General features: G+C 53.7%; 1 protein-coding gene across 14 annotated transcripts in view; it reads right to left on the reverse strand.

Moving 5' to 3' along the window:
- PTPRF (protein tyrosine phosphatase receptor type F) overlaps positions 1-13,765 on the reverse strand; it is a 393,280-nt gene that overhangs the window by 9,868 nt on the left and 369,647 nt on the right. For all 14 annotated transcript variants that reach the window (XM_049807801.1, XM_049807797.1, XM_049807800.1 and 11 more), the window contains 3 exons: positions 9,084-9,207; positions 6,990-7,165; positions 1,022-1,141 (listed from right to left, as the gene is read on the reverse strand). In XM_049807801.1, coding sequence (XP_049663758.1) covers positions 1,022-1,141; positions 6,990-7,165; positions 9,084-9,207 — 420 coding nt within the window. The remainder of the gene's footprint in view (positions 1-1,021; positions 1,142-6,989; positions 7,166-9,083; positions 9,208-13,765) is intronic.

Consider the following 13,765-nt stretch of genomic DNA (forward strand, 5'->3'; position numbering starts at 1 on the left):
CAACAGGCATGTAATTCTGTGTGTGATCATGTATGCATTGGGCTTTTGCCACTGAAAATTTGGAGGCAAAATGTAGGCTTCTTACAAGGCTTCCGTACACAGATGCTCTGTGGAAAGCCAGGTGATATGGAGAGCAAAGCAGCTCTGCGGGAGCAGAGAAGACTGAAGGGAAGGTGAAAGACTCCTTTCTGCACAGCATGGGGTCACTACCCAGGTATTCACTGCACATTCAGGGGGAAACGGGCACTGAGCATGGAAGGGCCACAGCAGCCAGTTCCCTTCCTGCTCCTCTGCACCATCGGTCTCTCTGGAATGGCTGATCAGGCTGTGTCTGCAGAGACTGCCCTGCTCCTGTCTCCTGTCTTGTGGCTGAGTGATCTATGCAGCAATGCAGTAGGACTGGCTGGGTGACCACTGGGGGTGAGATGCCTTCCTGGGGCGTGAGTGTGTCCCCATTGCACACTGCTGTGCTCTCTCTGCCAGCATGATCCAGACTCAGTCACGCACAGAGGCAGCCCGCTGCAAAGCCTGTTTGCTTTGCCGTGACACGCTGCTGCTAGCACAGCCCCCAGGGATTTCCAAATACTAATGAGGTATGCAGCAGGCAGGAGAGAAGGGCACTCATACACATCAGCACGCCCCCTCCATTTGCATCATTAGTGACAGGAGTGCTAAAAATTCACTGCTTCCTATGTTGTCCCTCTAACGGGAGGACAGCTGTTACATGTATGCTCTCCAGAGGCAAGCATCACCCCTGCTCTGGGGTCCACCACAGGGTCTGAATGTGTAGAGGAAAGCATCAGGTATCCTGGCCAAAATCCAGTGGTAGCCAGATGCACAACCTGTAGCCAGTCTCCTACTGCAGCCCAGCTATGAGAAATGGCCCACATGTGGACTAGCCACATGCTTGGCCAAGCCAGGCACAGCTGGTGGCCTCTGCCTGTGGGCTGTGCAGCACCCTGCAGCACTGGGGAGTGGCTCTGCATTACCTGGAGCAGGAACAGCCCAGCCAGCGCCATACCTTGTAGAGTGCAAAGGTGCGGACGGTGTAGGTTGCCAGCTCGACTGTGTCCAGCAGGGTCACCTGGATCATCCCATAGGTTTCCGTACCCCGGCTCGGCCAGTACTGGTCACACTTTACCTGCGGGCAGAAGAGGAGAAGGGGTCAGTGCTTGGCTGCTGGCTGGGTATTTGGGGTGAGGAACAGGGCTTTGCCCTTCAAAGGGTAAAACCAGAAATGAGTCACTGTGCAGGAGGCCCTAAACACCCAGATTTCCTTCTCCCGGAGCGTCCCAATCCCCAGCAGAAAGGCAGCACACCCTGGGCTCCTTTCCACAAGATTCAAACTTAAAGAGGGATTTTTTTATTATTTTTGTCCTGGAGCCACTGGTAGGAAGCAGTGAAGGGGGCCAGGCCACCAGACACAGCAGCAAGAGCAGCACCGGGTATGAAGACAGTGTGCAGCAATTGCTAGCAGTGATATGTGCCTGCTCTAATTTTTCTTCTCTGCACCCTGTTTTGGAAGATGGGGGTCTTCAGGGCTGTGCTTGCAGCACCCCCCTGCCTGAGCTCCACCTGGATGGAGAGAAGGTCAGCAGCTGTGGGTTCGTGGGAGGAGAGCTGGTGAAGCAGGGCAGGGGAAACGGTGGTTTCTCTGGGGAAGGCTCTGCTCGAAGGGCAGCCGAGGTGAGGCATATGCAGCCTGTACCCCCGCCAGCTCCCTGCTATCCCAGCCCAAAGTCCTTGATCCACAGCACTGAGCTGAGACAGGACACAGCTCTGAGTCCAGCATGGTACCCAACAATACAACAGGCGCTACCTTTCCCCATAACGTCTGTAGTGAAGTCCCCAGGGTGACCCTGCCACCATGGCCCCCAGGCAGCAAACTGCCCTGGTAAAAGACGGGACACAGCCCACGCCAGGCCTCCAGCCTGCATGTTGTGTCCACGGGGCTGACCCTGTCACCCTTCCTGCATTGCCGTAGACTCAAGTGCATTGAGCATCCCAGAGAGATGCCAATGTGCCCTTCTGGCAGGTGGTGGATCCCTGGAAATCTACATTCCCCAGGTGTTTCAAAAACTGCTCTGCAGCAGGGCATGGATGCCAGCTCAGACACAGACACAACTTGTTCTCCCTCTGTGAGAGGACACAGACTGTGACCAAACCATCCCTTCAGCCCCTTCCTGCAGGCAGCACTGTCCCATCATGAAAACACCACTGGTCCCTAGAGACCCCCTGTCCTGCAGCATCCTTTATATCCCCCTCCCAACTCCGCAGACAGAGCACTTTGAGCTACTGGTCACAGTTCCTGCTGCAGCCCACTCGGCAGAGAACCCTAAGGTATCCCCAGGGCCCCATCCCTCTGCCCCCTTCATCTCCCTGTGCATCCCTCCCTGCTCATCTGCTGATGCCCTCACCTTCCTCCTATTCACAGCTCAGTGTTTGAAAACTACTCCTCCAGTTTTGTTCTCTCCAGCCCTGAGCCTCCCTATTTCATCTGGCACCCAGCTCCCCCGCCTCATGGAGCCACGGTGCCTGGCTGACAGGAGGAAGACTTCATTCCCACCCATGTGCACTGCACTGAAAATGGTTTCCCGCCCTAGGAGAGAGGAGTGAATGGAAGATCATCTGTGCTTGTCAAGGAATAGTAAACTTAATTATTAGCTGAGCGTGTTTACAGGAGAATGTGTGGGAAGGGAAACAACAGGCTTAATTAGAAATCAATGAAGTTCTGCCTTTTAATTGAAGGCACTTTAAGCAGGGTGGGGCTTGTGAGAGCTAAGAGCCCTCATCCTCCACTGTGGCTGCTGGAGTGTGGCAACCTGGGGTCAGAGGGATGTATCTCTCCCTGCTTTTTTGGAGTCTGCTCTCATTAAGTCCTGCCCTGGCAGAATTGCCTGGAGCAGGGCTGCCTGATGGGGTACTGCAGGCGCCTGCACACCCAGAGCAGCTCTGCTGCCTCCTGCCCAGGGTCTCCTGCCATTCAGGCTGCTGTGCTGCCTTGGATCTGTGCTCCCAGCGTGGCAGGCCCTGCACAAATCTCAGAAGATTTCTCTTCCTCGCTTGGCACACAGCAGCCTGTTATTTTACGCTGACTAGCTGCAGAGCGAACAACTTGGAGGTCAGAAACCTTATTTCGCAGCTAAACTGATCCTATGCTCACAAGTGGGTGGCAGCTGCATCTGCATCTCCAGCCACCTGACTTTGCCTTGCTTGGCTCCGGGATGATGTGACCTGTCGCTAAAGGAGGTGAGGAGAGGGCAGAACGGCATCCTGCAAATGCTGGGGACAGCCACTTGCTGTGTTGTCCTCAGTGTGGTTTGCAAGGGACGTTGCAGGGGAGCAGCACAGCATGTCCCCATGCCTGAGCCCACACCTCAGGGAGAGCGGTCCCCTCCTGCCACCCACATGCTACAAGGCCGTGTGTGTTTGAGCACAAAACAAACTTCAGAGGAGTTCCCTGTGTGGGATAATATCAGCGCCTGGGCTGGTAATTGAAAATTATTTATTCATGACCAGATAAGAGTCAGTCACATTTTCTGCCAAATTTACCCATAATGTTTATGCCCCATTTTCAAGCTCTGTAAATTTTATGCTGAAGCCGATGCACTGTAGCACTAAAGCAGATAAGAGATGTTTTCTTCTGGCAGCGCTTGCTTCTCATTAACTTAAGGAGCACAATAATGTCCTGAACAGCCGTTTATCGCAGCTTTGCTGAGTGGTTCCTGTCCCTCCCCTTTGATGCCCTGTGCCCAAGAGCGGTCGGGCACCTCTCCTCAGCTAGAGAGCTGTGCTCTGCTCCCAGCGCCGCTCACAAGCTCCAGATAGCATTGCTGCCAGCAAGAAGGCTGGAGGCGGACGTGGCTGCCAGGGCCCTCTTCCCCAGAGCCCTTGAGCACCAGCTTCTTTGCACCCCTGCCTGGGGACACAAAGTGGCAGGGGAGAGTTACAGCCCAGGGATGGCTGCTTGGTGCTCTGGGCTGGGACAGAACAAGCCATGGCACTGCTCTGGGAGACCTCGCTCTGCCTGGTCCTTGGGGATAGCCCAGGGTAGGAAAAATCCTGCTTTAATACCTCTCCCATGCAACACACCCCAGCTGGGACACACCACGCTTGCAGCTTTGGGAAAGCTAATCTACAATGTGTGTTTCTGAACTGCCACCAAATGATTCTGAAACCGATTGTAAAGCTTTGAAGGCAGCTAAATTGCACAATCCAGCCATTTCTATCCTTTATGTGCCTCTCGCTTTGTGAAAACATGAAAAAGGGAGGATGATTTGGACCATGAAGCCAGCTGAAATTGCAGACCATAAAAGCTGATGCTCTTTAAAGATTTTTTTCCCCCTGCAGCTCAGGAGGCCTTTAAAGCAGTGTCACCCCTACAGGGCTGCAAAGCTGCTGCTGGTCCCGGTTGGCTTATCTACACACAGCACTGCTGATGGGGACTTGGGAGCTTGCTTGGGAAGGTAGAAGAGCCTGCTCTGTGCTGGGAATCCTGCCATGAGGCCATGCTGCCCACCCCAGGCTCTGCAGCTGGAGACACAGTCCTGTGCCTGCACCGAAGCCCCTGGGCAAAGGGACTTTCAAGCAGGGTCACCCGTGGGTAACGCTGTACCGCCACGTGACTGCCTGGAGCAGTCATGTCCCACAGCAGTGTGAACAACAGCAGGCAGCAATGCTGCAGGGACCCAAGGGGTTGCATCAGATGAGGTTTGAAGGCTCTGGAGTGGAGTAAACTGTAAAACAGTGACTCATGCTGAAAGCTGGGAGCAATGGACATTGACCAGGATCTTCCTTGATCCTAAAAAGGTGTGCTCCTGAGTGAGCTCTAGCCATCACCAAAGGGGCATGAGGAAAAGCAGAACAGGAAGGTGGCTGAACGCCATCCTCCCTTGGAAGATGCTGGAGAAGCCAACAAAAAAAACCCAGAGAAAATAATCTCCTGCAAGCCACATCCCAGCTTCCCACCAAGGCTCTCCTGTGGGTGGGTGCCCTGAGGCACCTACAGGGTCCAGTGAACACATCGAGGGAAGCCCTTGCTGTGCAGAGCTGGTTTTACTCAGGGGTGTCTGGGCTTCCCCACTGCCTCCCCTGGCAACCAGCCTCTCCTGCAGTGCCTGAGAAAACTGCCCATTTCTCATTAGTGCTGGTGATGTGCCAAAGAGCCAGCAGGGCATGGGCAGGTGGTGTCGGGGAGTGAATGCTGGGGTCTGGGTCCAGTCAGGTCAGCTCAGAGCCCCTGGGCAGCACGCCCGGTCAGGCAGGCCGCCTGCAGCTTCTGCGAGAGCTCTGGTCACCGCCTGCCATGACAGGGATTCACAGTGCCCGTCCCATCACCAAAAGCCTGACCACATGCACCGTATTTAGGACAGAAACCAATACTGTAGGAGTTAATTGCAGGATGACATGACAGGGAGCGTGCTGGAGGGAGATAATGCATGGCTCAGCAGCACAGGCATCTCAGGCAAAGACAAGTGCCTGTGGGGTCAAAGGAAACCCGTTATCTTTGAGAAACATGCACCTTGGAGTGCCTTCCCATAACTAAGCAGCCCAGAAGTGAGTCAGGACTCTGGGCATGGATTTACTTGGCAACCTAAAAGGGCTTTTCCTGATACTTCAAATATATGCTCCATCACTGAAATGTGAAGGTACAAAAAAGTCCCCATATAACCCCCAGCTGCAGAGAGCAGCTGATCAGCAGCTTCTGATCTTGCTTAGCCCATGTCCCAAGTGCTGAGCCACAGGACAGGTCAGGTTAATTTACCTCCCTGTTTGGGCTGGAGTGGGTGATGGTAGCCATCGGACAGAGCAGGCAGGGCTGCGCAGCGGGAAGCACAGTGCAAAGCTAGGGTTGGATCTCCAGAGGCAGCTCATCTCCGAGGAACACTGTTTTTCCCTGCAGGCTGTAGGGCGTTTGTAGAGCCAGGGAAGCCCATGAACAAAGCCCATTTTTGTATATGCAGGAAAAGCAGATCTGTTTTGCCACGGTGATCGGTTGTTCCAGCTGCTTCCTCCCAGCCAGCGTGGGCTAGGACATCCCTGCGCACACTTTGGTGCTAAAGCTTTGAAACAGAGGGAGAAGCATGCAGGCAAAAGTTTTAACTAAACCCAAACTTGACAGTTTCTGCTTCTCAAGAAGGAGCTTATTGGGCTAAAAATAACCAGTGCTTCACAGCTTGAGCGCACAGCCCCTTCTCCTGCCGTTGGCATAGCAACACTAAAATATTCTGCAAGTACAAATGCTCACCACTAAAATTTACTTTTAGGAACAAATTGAATCACAAGAGCCAAAAGCTGCCTCCTGCTTGGGCAGGCTTTGCCCAGAGGGTGCATCTGGGCATGGGAGCACTCTGGTCACAGCTTACGAACTCCTGCTTCAGTGGCTGAATAAGAACCTCTGTCACGAGACACCATAAGCATCATCCGCAGCGAGGGCTCCTGGTCCTTCCTCTCCGCCTCGCGCCTTCACCACGGTTTGCAGGCAGCTTTGCATTTGTTACATCAGCATATCTAATCTTGGCAGTATGAGCTGATCGTTTATACATGTTGTCATTGGACAAGGCACAAATTAGTCTTGTTGTTGCAATGAGGCCCTGTCAGGCTGCAGGATGCTGCTGATACCACCTACCCATTGCAACTTCTCAGCTTCTGGGATGCAGCTCCCAAGCTTTCAGGGACTGTCAACACTCCCCATGTCAGAGCTCTCCTTTCTCCCTTTGGCGTGAGTGATGTGAGCAGGGAAAGGATGGGTGTGCATGCAGACGTGCAGGCAAGACAGTAGTTAATGAGCAGCGAAGTGACAAGAGGTTTTGCCACTCTTTTGCCCCACAGGGATATGCTTACAAGGCACTTGTTGCTGAGGTGCCTGCAGCCATGAGCCACACCACTGGACCTGCCGCTCCCTGGATGCCATTACGCTGTAAAGTGTTCCCATCCCTCTCTCCTGCCCCCCTCCCAGCTTCAGAAAAGAGAGGAAGCACACACTGTACCCTGGACTTCTCCTCCAGCCTGGTCATCATGACTATAGTTGCTGTTCTCTGTTCCCACACCATCCTCCAGAAGTCGCTGAGGGTTTCTGGCAGAGGTCCCTGTGTGGCGATGTAGGCGTTCTGCTTCCGATACCCATCAATGTAATTGGCATTGATGTAATCACTGCCTGGGACACCTGCAGAGAAAGAGGGCGAAGAGTTACTCCAGGGGCAGCCCACGACCCTGTGCCTGTCGCTCTGCTGGGCCCGGCAGGCAGGGGAAGAGGCTGGCATGTTCACAAGGCTCTTGACAAATCTCCTTTACAGGGTGATGCCAGAATCTCTCCCAGAGATCCTGCAAAGGACAGGGATGGTGCCTGAGAAGAACCCTTTGTAACTCCCACATTAATGCAACAAGCAGAGAGACAGCTGCCACCCGCAAACAAAGGGAAATTCACAGGCAGGAATATTAAGGAGCTCGTTTGGCCCCAAGCAACTGATTGAAATAATTGTCTTAAATTCACCAGCTATTTGTTATGGTCCTACAGCACCTTTTAAAAATGCGGCTGCCTCATTAGCTTGTCTCTGTTAGCAGGGGATGTCAGGCAGGGATGTCCTCCCATGTCTCCTGCAGGGACAAGTACCCCAGAGGAGCCAGAGACCTTCCTCCCACCACCACTGAAACCCTCCTCAGTGTGAGACCCCCCTCTGCTGCCTGCTGGCAGAGGCTGCTCCAGCTCCCACTCTGCCTCCACCACTTTAAGGAAAGGACTTGTAAAGGCCTTTAAAATGCAAACACACAGTTACTAAAATAAATGCAGCAAAGCAGAGGCCTGGGGCTGTTTCCAAACCCTGCTCAGCTTGGGCTGCCCGGGGTGCAGGGAGGGAAAGCAGCAGGAATCTCCTTGTCTCCCAAGGACAGAGCATCTGCATTTCATTAGAGGAAGGAAATATAAAGCTGGGGGTCTCTCCCTTGCCTTTTTGTCCTGGGGAATTTTCTATAGGTCCCAGCAGTCTCCAGCAGAAACGAAGTGCTGGCAGCTCTGGGGGAGCAGCAGCAGCTGGAGTGCAGTGCCTGGCTCCCTTGGCATGGGCAGCAGGGACCTGGCAGGGTGCTTTGGGAACGATTCCCAGGAAGATAGACACTACTTACAGCAACTGAGTCAGGCTGGAAACCAGGGATTCCCCCATGTGCTCACCCCACAGCTGTCTAGCAGGGTTTGCCCGTGATCAGGCACGCCAGGCTTTTGCATAGCTGCTGCTGCTTAACAGGCCTTGCTGTGAGGGACCATTTGGACCACCTCCTCCTCCCACAGAGGATGAGTGGTACATTAGCATTAGAAAAGACTCTTGCATCCCAAGAAAAAGGACCTAAGTAACTGTAGGGCCACCTGTATGCAAAGCCAGGCCTCAGTCTCTTCCCCAAGTGGGGGTGCAGGGTGCAGGGTGTAAAACAATGGGAATGGGTGAGCCTGGGCTTTGGTACCTGGGCTCTGGCTCCTCTGTGTGCAAGGGGACTGCAAAGCAGGCACTAAAACCATGTATGAGTCCAGACTCCAGAGATGAGGGGCTGGCTCTTGGAGCCATGGGGGTCACTGTTATGAACACCAGGGCCTGACACATCTCCCATGCAGCACAGAGATGTGTGGAGCCTGATGCCCCAGAGGAAGGGGCACCCCTCATCCTGCGCAGCTCTGGGAACTTACTTGGGGGCAAACACTAACAAGTCCCAGAGGAAGATACTGGCCCTGCAATGGTGTTGGGACAGAAGACTGTAGGGCTAACAGTGCCATGTCCCACCATGTGCCAAGAGAGGCAGCCGAAGACACACAGCAGGGCCAGCAGTAAAAAGGGAGGCTGCTGGGACAGGCATCTCTGCTGGCACCAGCAGTAGCAAGAAGCGACCACACGGGGCACACTGCTCTGGGGACACTGGGAAAGCAGGGGCAGCTCTGCAGAGCCCTCTTGCCAGTCAGAACACACATTTGCTCATGCTGATGCTGGATATGTTTCCTGGTGCTTGCCCCTGCTCGATTGAGAACGGGGAAGAAGATGGTCCCCGCTACAGCGAAGTTCAGCAGTTTGCTGGGGTGTCCACTCCAGAGTCGCTCTTACCATCGATAGAGGTCAGGATGACACGTGAGTGGTCATAGGCGATCACGTTTGCATAGCGGTTTTTCGGTTTATTCACTTCCAGGTTGGAGTTCTCCCAGGTGAACTGCTGCCCCGGATCAATGGACTGTGGAGGGAAAGAGAAGGCGGGAGTCAGGAGCGGTTACCACACAGCGGGATGCTGCAGCACACGTGTGTTTCAGTCAGGAAATCTGTGTCTCCCTGCGCACTTCCCCCCAGATGCAGCTTCCATGTGTGTCCCCGGAGCAGGTCAAGCCAGACCACACCAAAACCCAGTCCCCAGTGGGACCTGCCTTCTGTGACCTGCAGGCAAAGCAACCCTGCACTAGGGCAGCCTGCTGCAGATGAGCCTTCACCTCCACTCTCACTGCCTGCTCATCCTTTCCTCTGGAGCTACCCATCAGCAGAAATTTGGTCGTATGCCAGGACTCCACAGAGACCTGACTGCGCAGTTCTTGACCTAGCGGTTTTATTAGCTGTTGAACTGCAGTCTCCTGAAATATAGCAAGCCCTGGGTGTCTTGTGCCCCAGGAGCTTTGGGTATTAGTGTCCTGCAAGACAGCCTATGAGCTTTTGCCAGGGAATAGTCATGAAAATTGATAGGTTACTATCCACGGCTCTAGCTACTTATGCAATGTAAACATCTCTCGTTTGAGTTAATAGAGTGACAAGGAACTATAAACCTGGAGAAGAGACGTGGTTATAAATCTTGGCCAAAGGCCTGCATGCTATGCAACTGCTTGAAAAGCACATATCCTGATCCCACCTGTGTCCTGGCCTTGCACGCCCAATACTTCTCCCACGAGCCATGTGTTGGTGCACCTGATGCATGGCTCCTCCATGGCCAGGCAGCTCCTTCACAAAGCCTTTCCTGTCGTCTTTGTCCATGCACAAAACAAGGTGAAAAAGGACCATCCCCAAAGCACCAGTCTGAGATGGGATGGCCTCTTTGTCCGAGAGGTGTGTGACGCACCCAGATAAGACAGCTGCCTCATGCAGGAAAACTTGGTCTGTACATGCAGCCCTGGGCAAGCCCAGGGCAGGCAGCTACAGCAGAAATTGGTCATCCCACAAACCCCCTGCCCCCAAAGTTACCAACATAGTCAAAGCCTTCTTAAAATCAGGCTGCAGCTCAGGGTCCCCGAAGCTTTGCTGGCCCACAGGCAAAAATATCGAGCAAACAGGCCAGGGGAAGCACCACACGTTATTCTCTCTGCAGGCATCTGCGTTCATTGCTTGGCAGAAAGCCACGTCAGAAGGTTTCTCAGGCAGTAAAACGCCTGTGAGTCTGTCAGCTCTGGATCAGCTGTGAGCAAAAGGCTGAGCCGGGAAGCACAGCTCCCTGACTGGGCTGACCTGCACGGCCTTCACGGTCCCTCTGCTCAGCCCCAACAACCACCAGCTGTGCACAAGGTGACACCCATTGCTGTCCCCTACTCTCCTGCGCTGTTGAGCAGGCACTTCCCAAGCAACTGGCAGTGGGTGCAGGTACCGAGCACAGGCATTGCCTGCATCGCTGCACCAGCCCCGAGGGCTTTGCAGCACATGCAGGGCAGTCACCCATCCCCACATGTGGCCCACGGCAGCAGGCTGCCCGCAGGCAGAGGGGCCAGGGCTGACAAAAATGCGCAGGAGGATGTGACATCACACCAATGCTAATAGGTAGTTTGGGAAATGTAGGATGTAAATAGACATTTCCTACAGAAAACCTGTAATTTTCTATTATCAGCGTAATAAGCAGGCAGCAGCAGCACTCAGAGGCGCTGCAGCAGGGATGGTGGGAGTGGAGACCACAAGCACCACTTGTAGCTGGAAACCCACTGGCCTGGCTGCCACGGTCCCTGCACACTCCTCTGCCCAGGGACAGAGATGTCCCAGTGCAGCTCATGGCTCTCTGGGGCACTTCATTTCATTCAGGCACCTATGTTTTGTTTTCAGGATAGGCTGCTCACCGAATCAGCTCTTTGGATGCTCTCCTCCCTCAGCTGTGTGGCAGGGGTGACTGCTGCCCACCTAATGGTGTGGCTGAACTGGACATGGGCAATAGAAATGATCTAAGGCATGAACAAGTAAGGGGAACAAAATGTCTAAGGACTTTTCTGTTTGGAGTAGAGACGAGTGAGAGGCATTTTGATACCAGTCTAGTCAATCCGGAGCATGCTGAAGAAGCACAAATGGACAAACTAAGGAGGAAAATCTACCAATGCCTATTAAAGACATAAATAACACTTCTTTTTCAAAAAGGTGGCCTTAGTCTGCACAGACAGCCCATGCAGAGAGCTGGCTAGCTGGCAGTGGAACTGAGACTGGCCCTGCAGGTATGACTGAACATTTTCTTGCACCCTGCTTGCACCCTATGAACACTCGTTCAGCACCGGGCACAGGTGGGTGCTAGAACAAATCCTCCCTTCACAGCAGAGGCAGGGAGAGGTCAGTACAGTCGTTCGTGCTCGATCTACACTGCAAATCACTGCCAAAAGGCTGCAGGGCTGCCCAAGCTGTGGGATGCAGTGTGCTTTGCACAGCAAGTCTGCGTCCTTCCACAGCGGTGGAAAGGGTTATTTCCTGGGGGAGACAAGGCTGCCAAGAGCCCCCAGAATGGAGGAGGAGCATCAAGGTGTTGCCATTAGGGTTAATTGCTTTGATGTGCACGAGGATGTGTAGAAACGGTCTAATCATCATCAGCCTCTTAAGAGGGCAAACAGGTGAGAAAGTCAGAAGTAATACAGCACCTGAGTGCAAAGAGGCTCTAATTAAATACTCCTGCAAATTAGTGACTCATTTAGAAGTAAAATGATTTAATTTAAACTCTGGTGATGAATTAATGTACACCTGTTCCCCCCTTTAAGGCAAACAAATGAGTAAATAAACGGGAGGATGATGGGCTGCTTGGAGAGCAGTTGAAGTCCTTACATGGAGTGGTGGTTGGCAAAGCCTTATCCCATATCTGTACGATGCTCCGTAGTCCCTGACTATGGCAGCACTGCCTTGTCTCCCCACCTTGCTCCACACCTGCCTGGGCGCTGGGAGTTTGCTCTGGTTCCGTTCTGGGGCTCATGGGAATGACTTCTTCATCCCACAACTTGATCAGAGTAACAGTTTCAACTCATTCTTCCTAGAAAGCAGAAGGGCTGGGAAATTGGAAGGAAATGAGCCAGGAACAAACTTAAAAGCACCATGACTTTTACTTTTGCTTTGCTTTAAAGTGACAGGGGAGATGCTGTAAGACAGCAAGTGCAAATTAAGAAAAAGCCCAATTAGTAAAACTCCTCCTTCTCAGCATGGAAGTGCAAGGAGCAATCTCTCCAAAGCAGCTCAGGGATCCCTGCTGCTACTGCCATCAACATAAAGACAGAACCAGACCATTGAAACGGGACTGGAAAAAGGCTCTTTCCTTGACAGACTCGAGAGCACTTTACAGATGCCTTGAAAACATCCCTGGGTGCCAGTCTGTCTCAGGTATGGTCCACCTTGGATTTGCTGCTCCCCTTCCTCAGTGCAGCTCCCAAACCGCTCTGCAGGCAGAGTCCCTGCAGATGCCCTTACTGCTGGCAGGCATGGGCAGCCCAGGCAGGCAGACCTCTGGGGCAACATGGCAGCTTGGCTGGCCCTGGCTGTAGCAGCCAAGGAGCTGGGCAGCCACGGCCCCATCCTGCTCAGCAGCCCAGGCGGCTACACAAGGGCATGGGGAGGGGAAGGTGCTCGGGCTGTGAGTGCTTCCCAGCCTCCTGTGAAATCAACCACATTAGCACAGGCATTGACCACTGCCAATCTGCGCTGCGTCTCAAATGAGGACATAATGCGCTCCTGAATCAATCGCTGGCAGTGCTTCAGCCTTATTATTCTTATTACCGGAACGTGAGTGCTGCGTGCCCGCCAGGCAGCTTCCCGATTAGCCCATTAAACCTGCAACACACGGCTCCCCAGGTGCTATCTGGACCCCGGGTCCAGCACCTCCTGGGCTCACTGGCCCCAGGGACATGAGCACCTCTCCCGCAGCCTAAGCTGCCTTGCCAGGACTGCAGACATGGGAGATGCAATGTCCCCGGTGGCTTTAAGGGAAATGCAAGTGAGCATAGGGTTTGTCCAGCCGTGTTTCTCTCCATAGAAAACTGTGGAGAAAGTGCTGCAACCTCCCCACCACACTGGGAAGCAGGAGCACAGTCAAATTTCACACACAACCTAAAGATTATCAAGGAGTAACGTGCCAAGCAGCGCCATGCTGCCTGGCTCTCATCACCTCCAGCCTGCTCTGCTCCCAGGGGCTGTCCGCTGGAGGGACACGCCAAAGGGACTGGGCACAAGGGGCAATGGCCACAGGTTCCAGTTTGGATGTAAGGAAAAGATTTTCCCTGGGAAGGTGGTGCAGGACCTAGTCCAGAAATGACAGCAGACACAAGGGAGCAGGAACCTGCCCTGGTTGGAGCCACTCCGTCCCGTGTTTGTTAATAGCAGCAAAGGGGACAGCAGCACTTGGCTTGCTGGATCCCACAGTGAAAGCGCGAGTTGCGGTGCATGTGTGCATGCTTGTTTGTACCAGTGTGGGTATCGTATCCCCCATCCGAGAGCAGGATCCTGCCCCACATCTACAAGGCTGCAGCATGGGAAGGTGGCCCACAGGAGGAGCTCCAACACAGCTGCAGCACCCACCACAGCCTGCAGAT

The sequence above is a fragment of the Accipiter gentilis genome, chromosome 8, assembly GCF_929443795.1.
Source record: "Accipiter gentilis chromosome 8, bAccGen1.1, whole genome shotgun sequence".
Taxonomy (NCBI): domain Eukaryota; kingdom Metazoa; phylum Chordata; class Aves; order Accipitriformes; family Accipitridae; genus Astur; species Astur gentilis.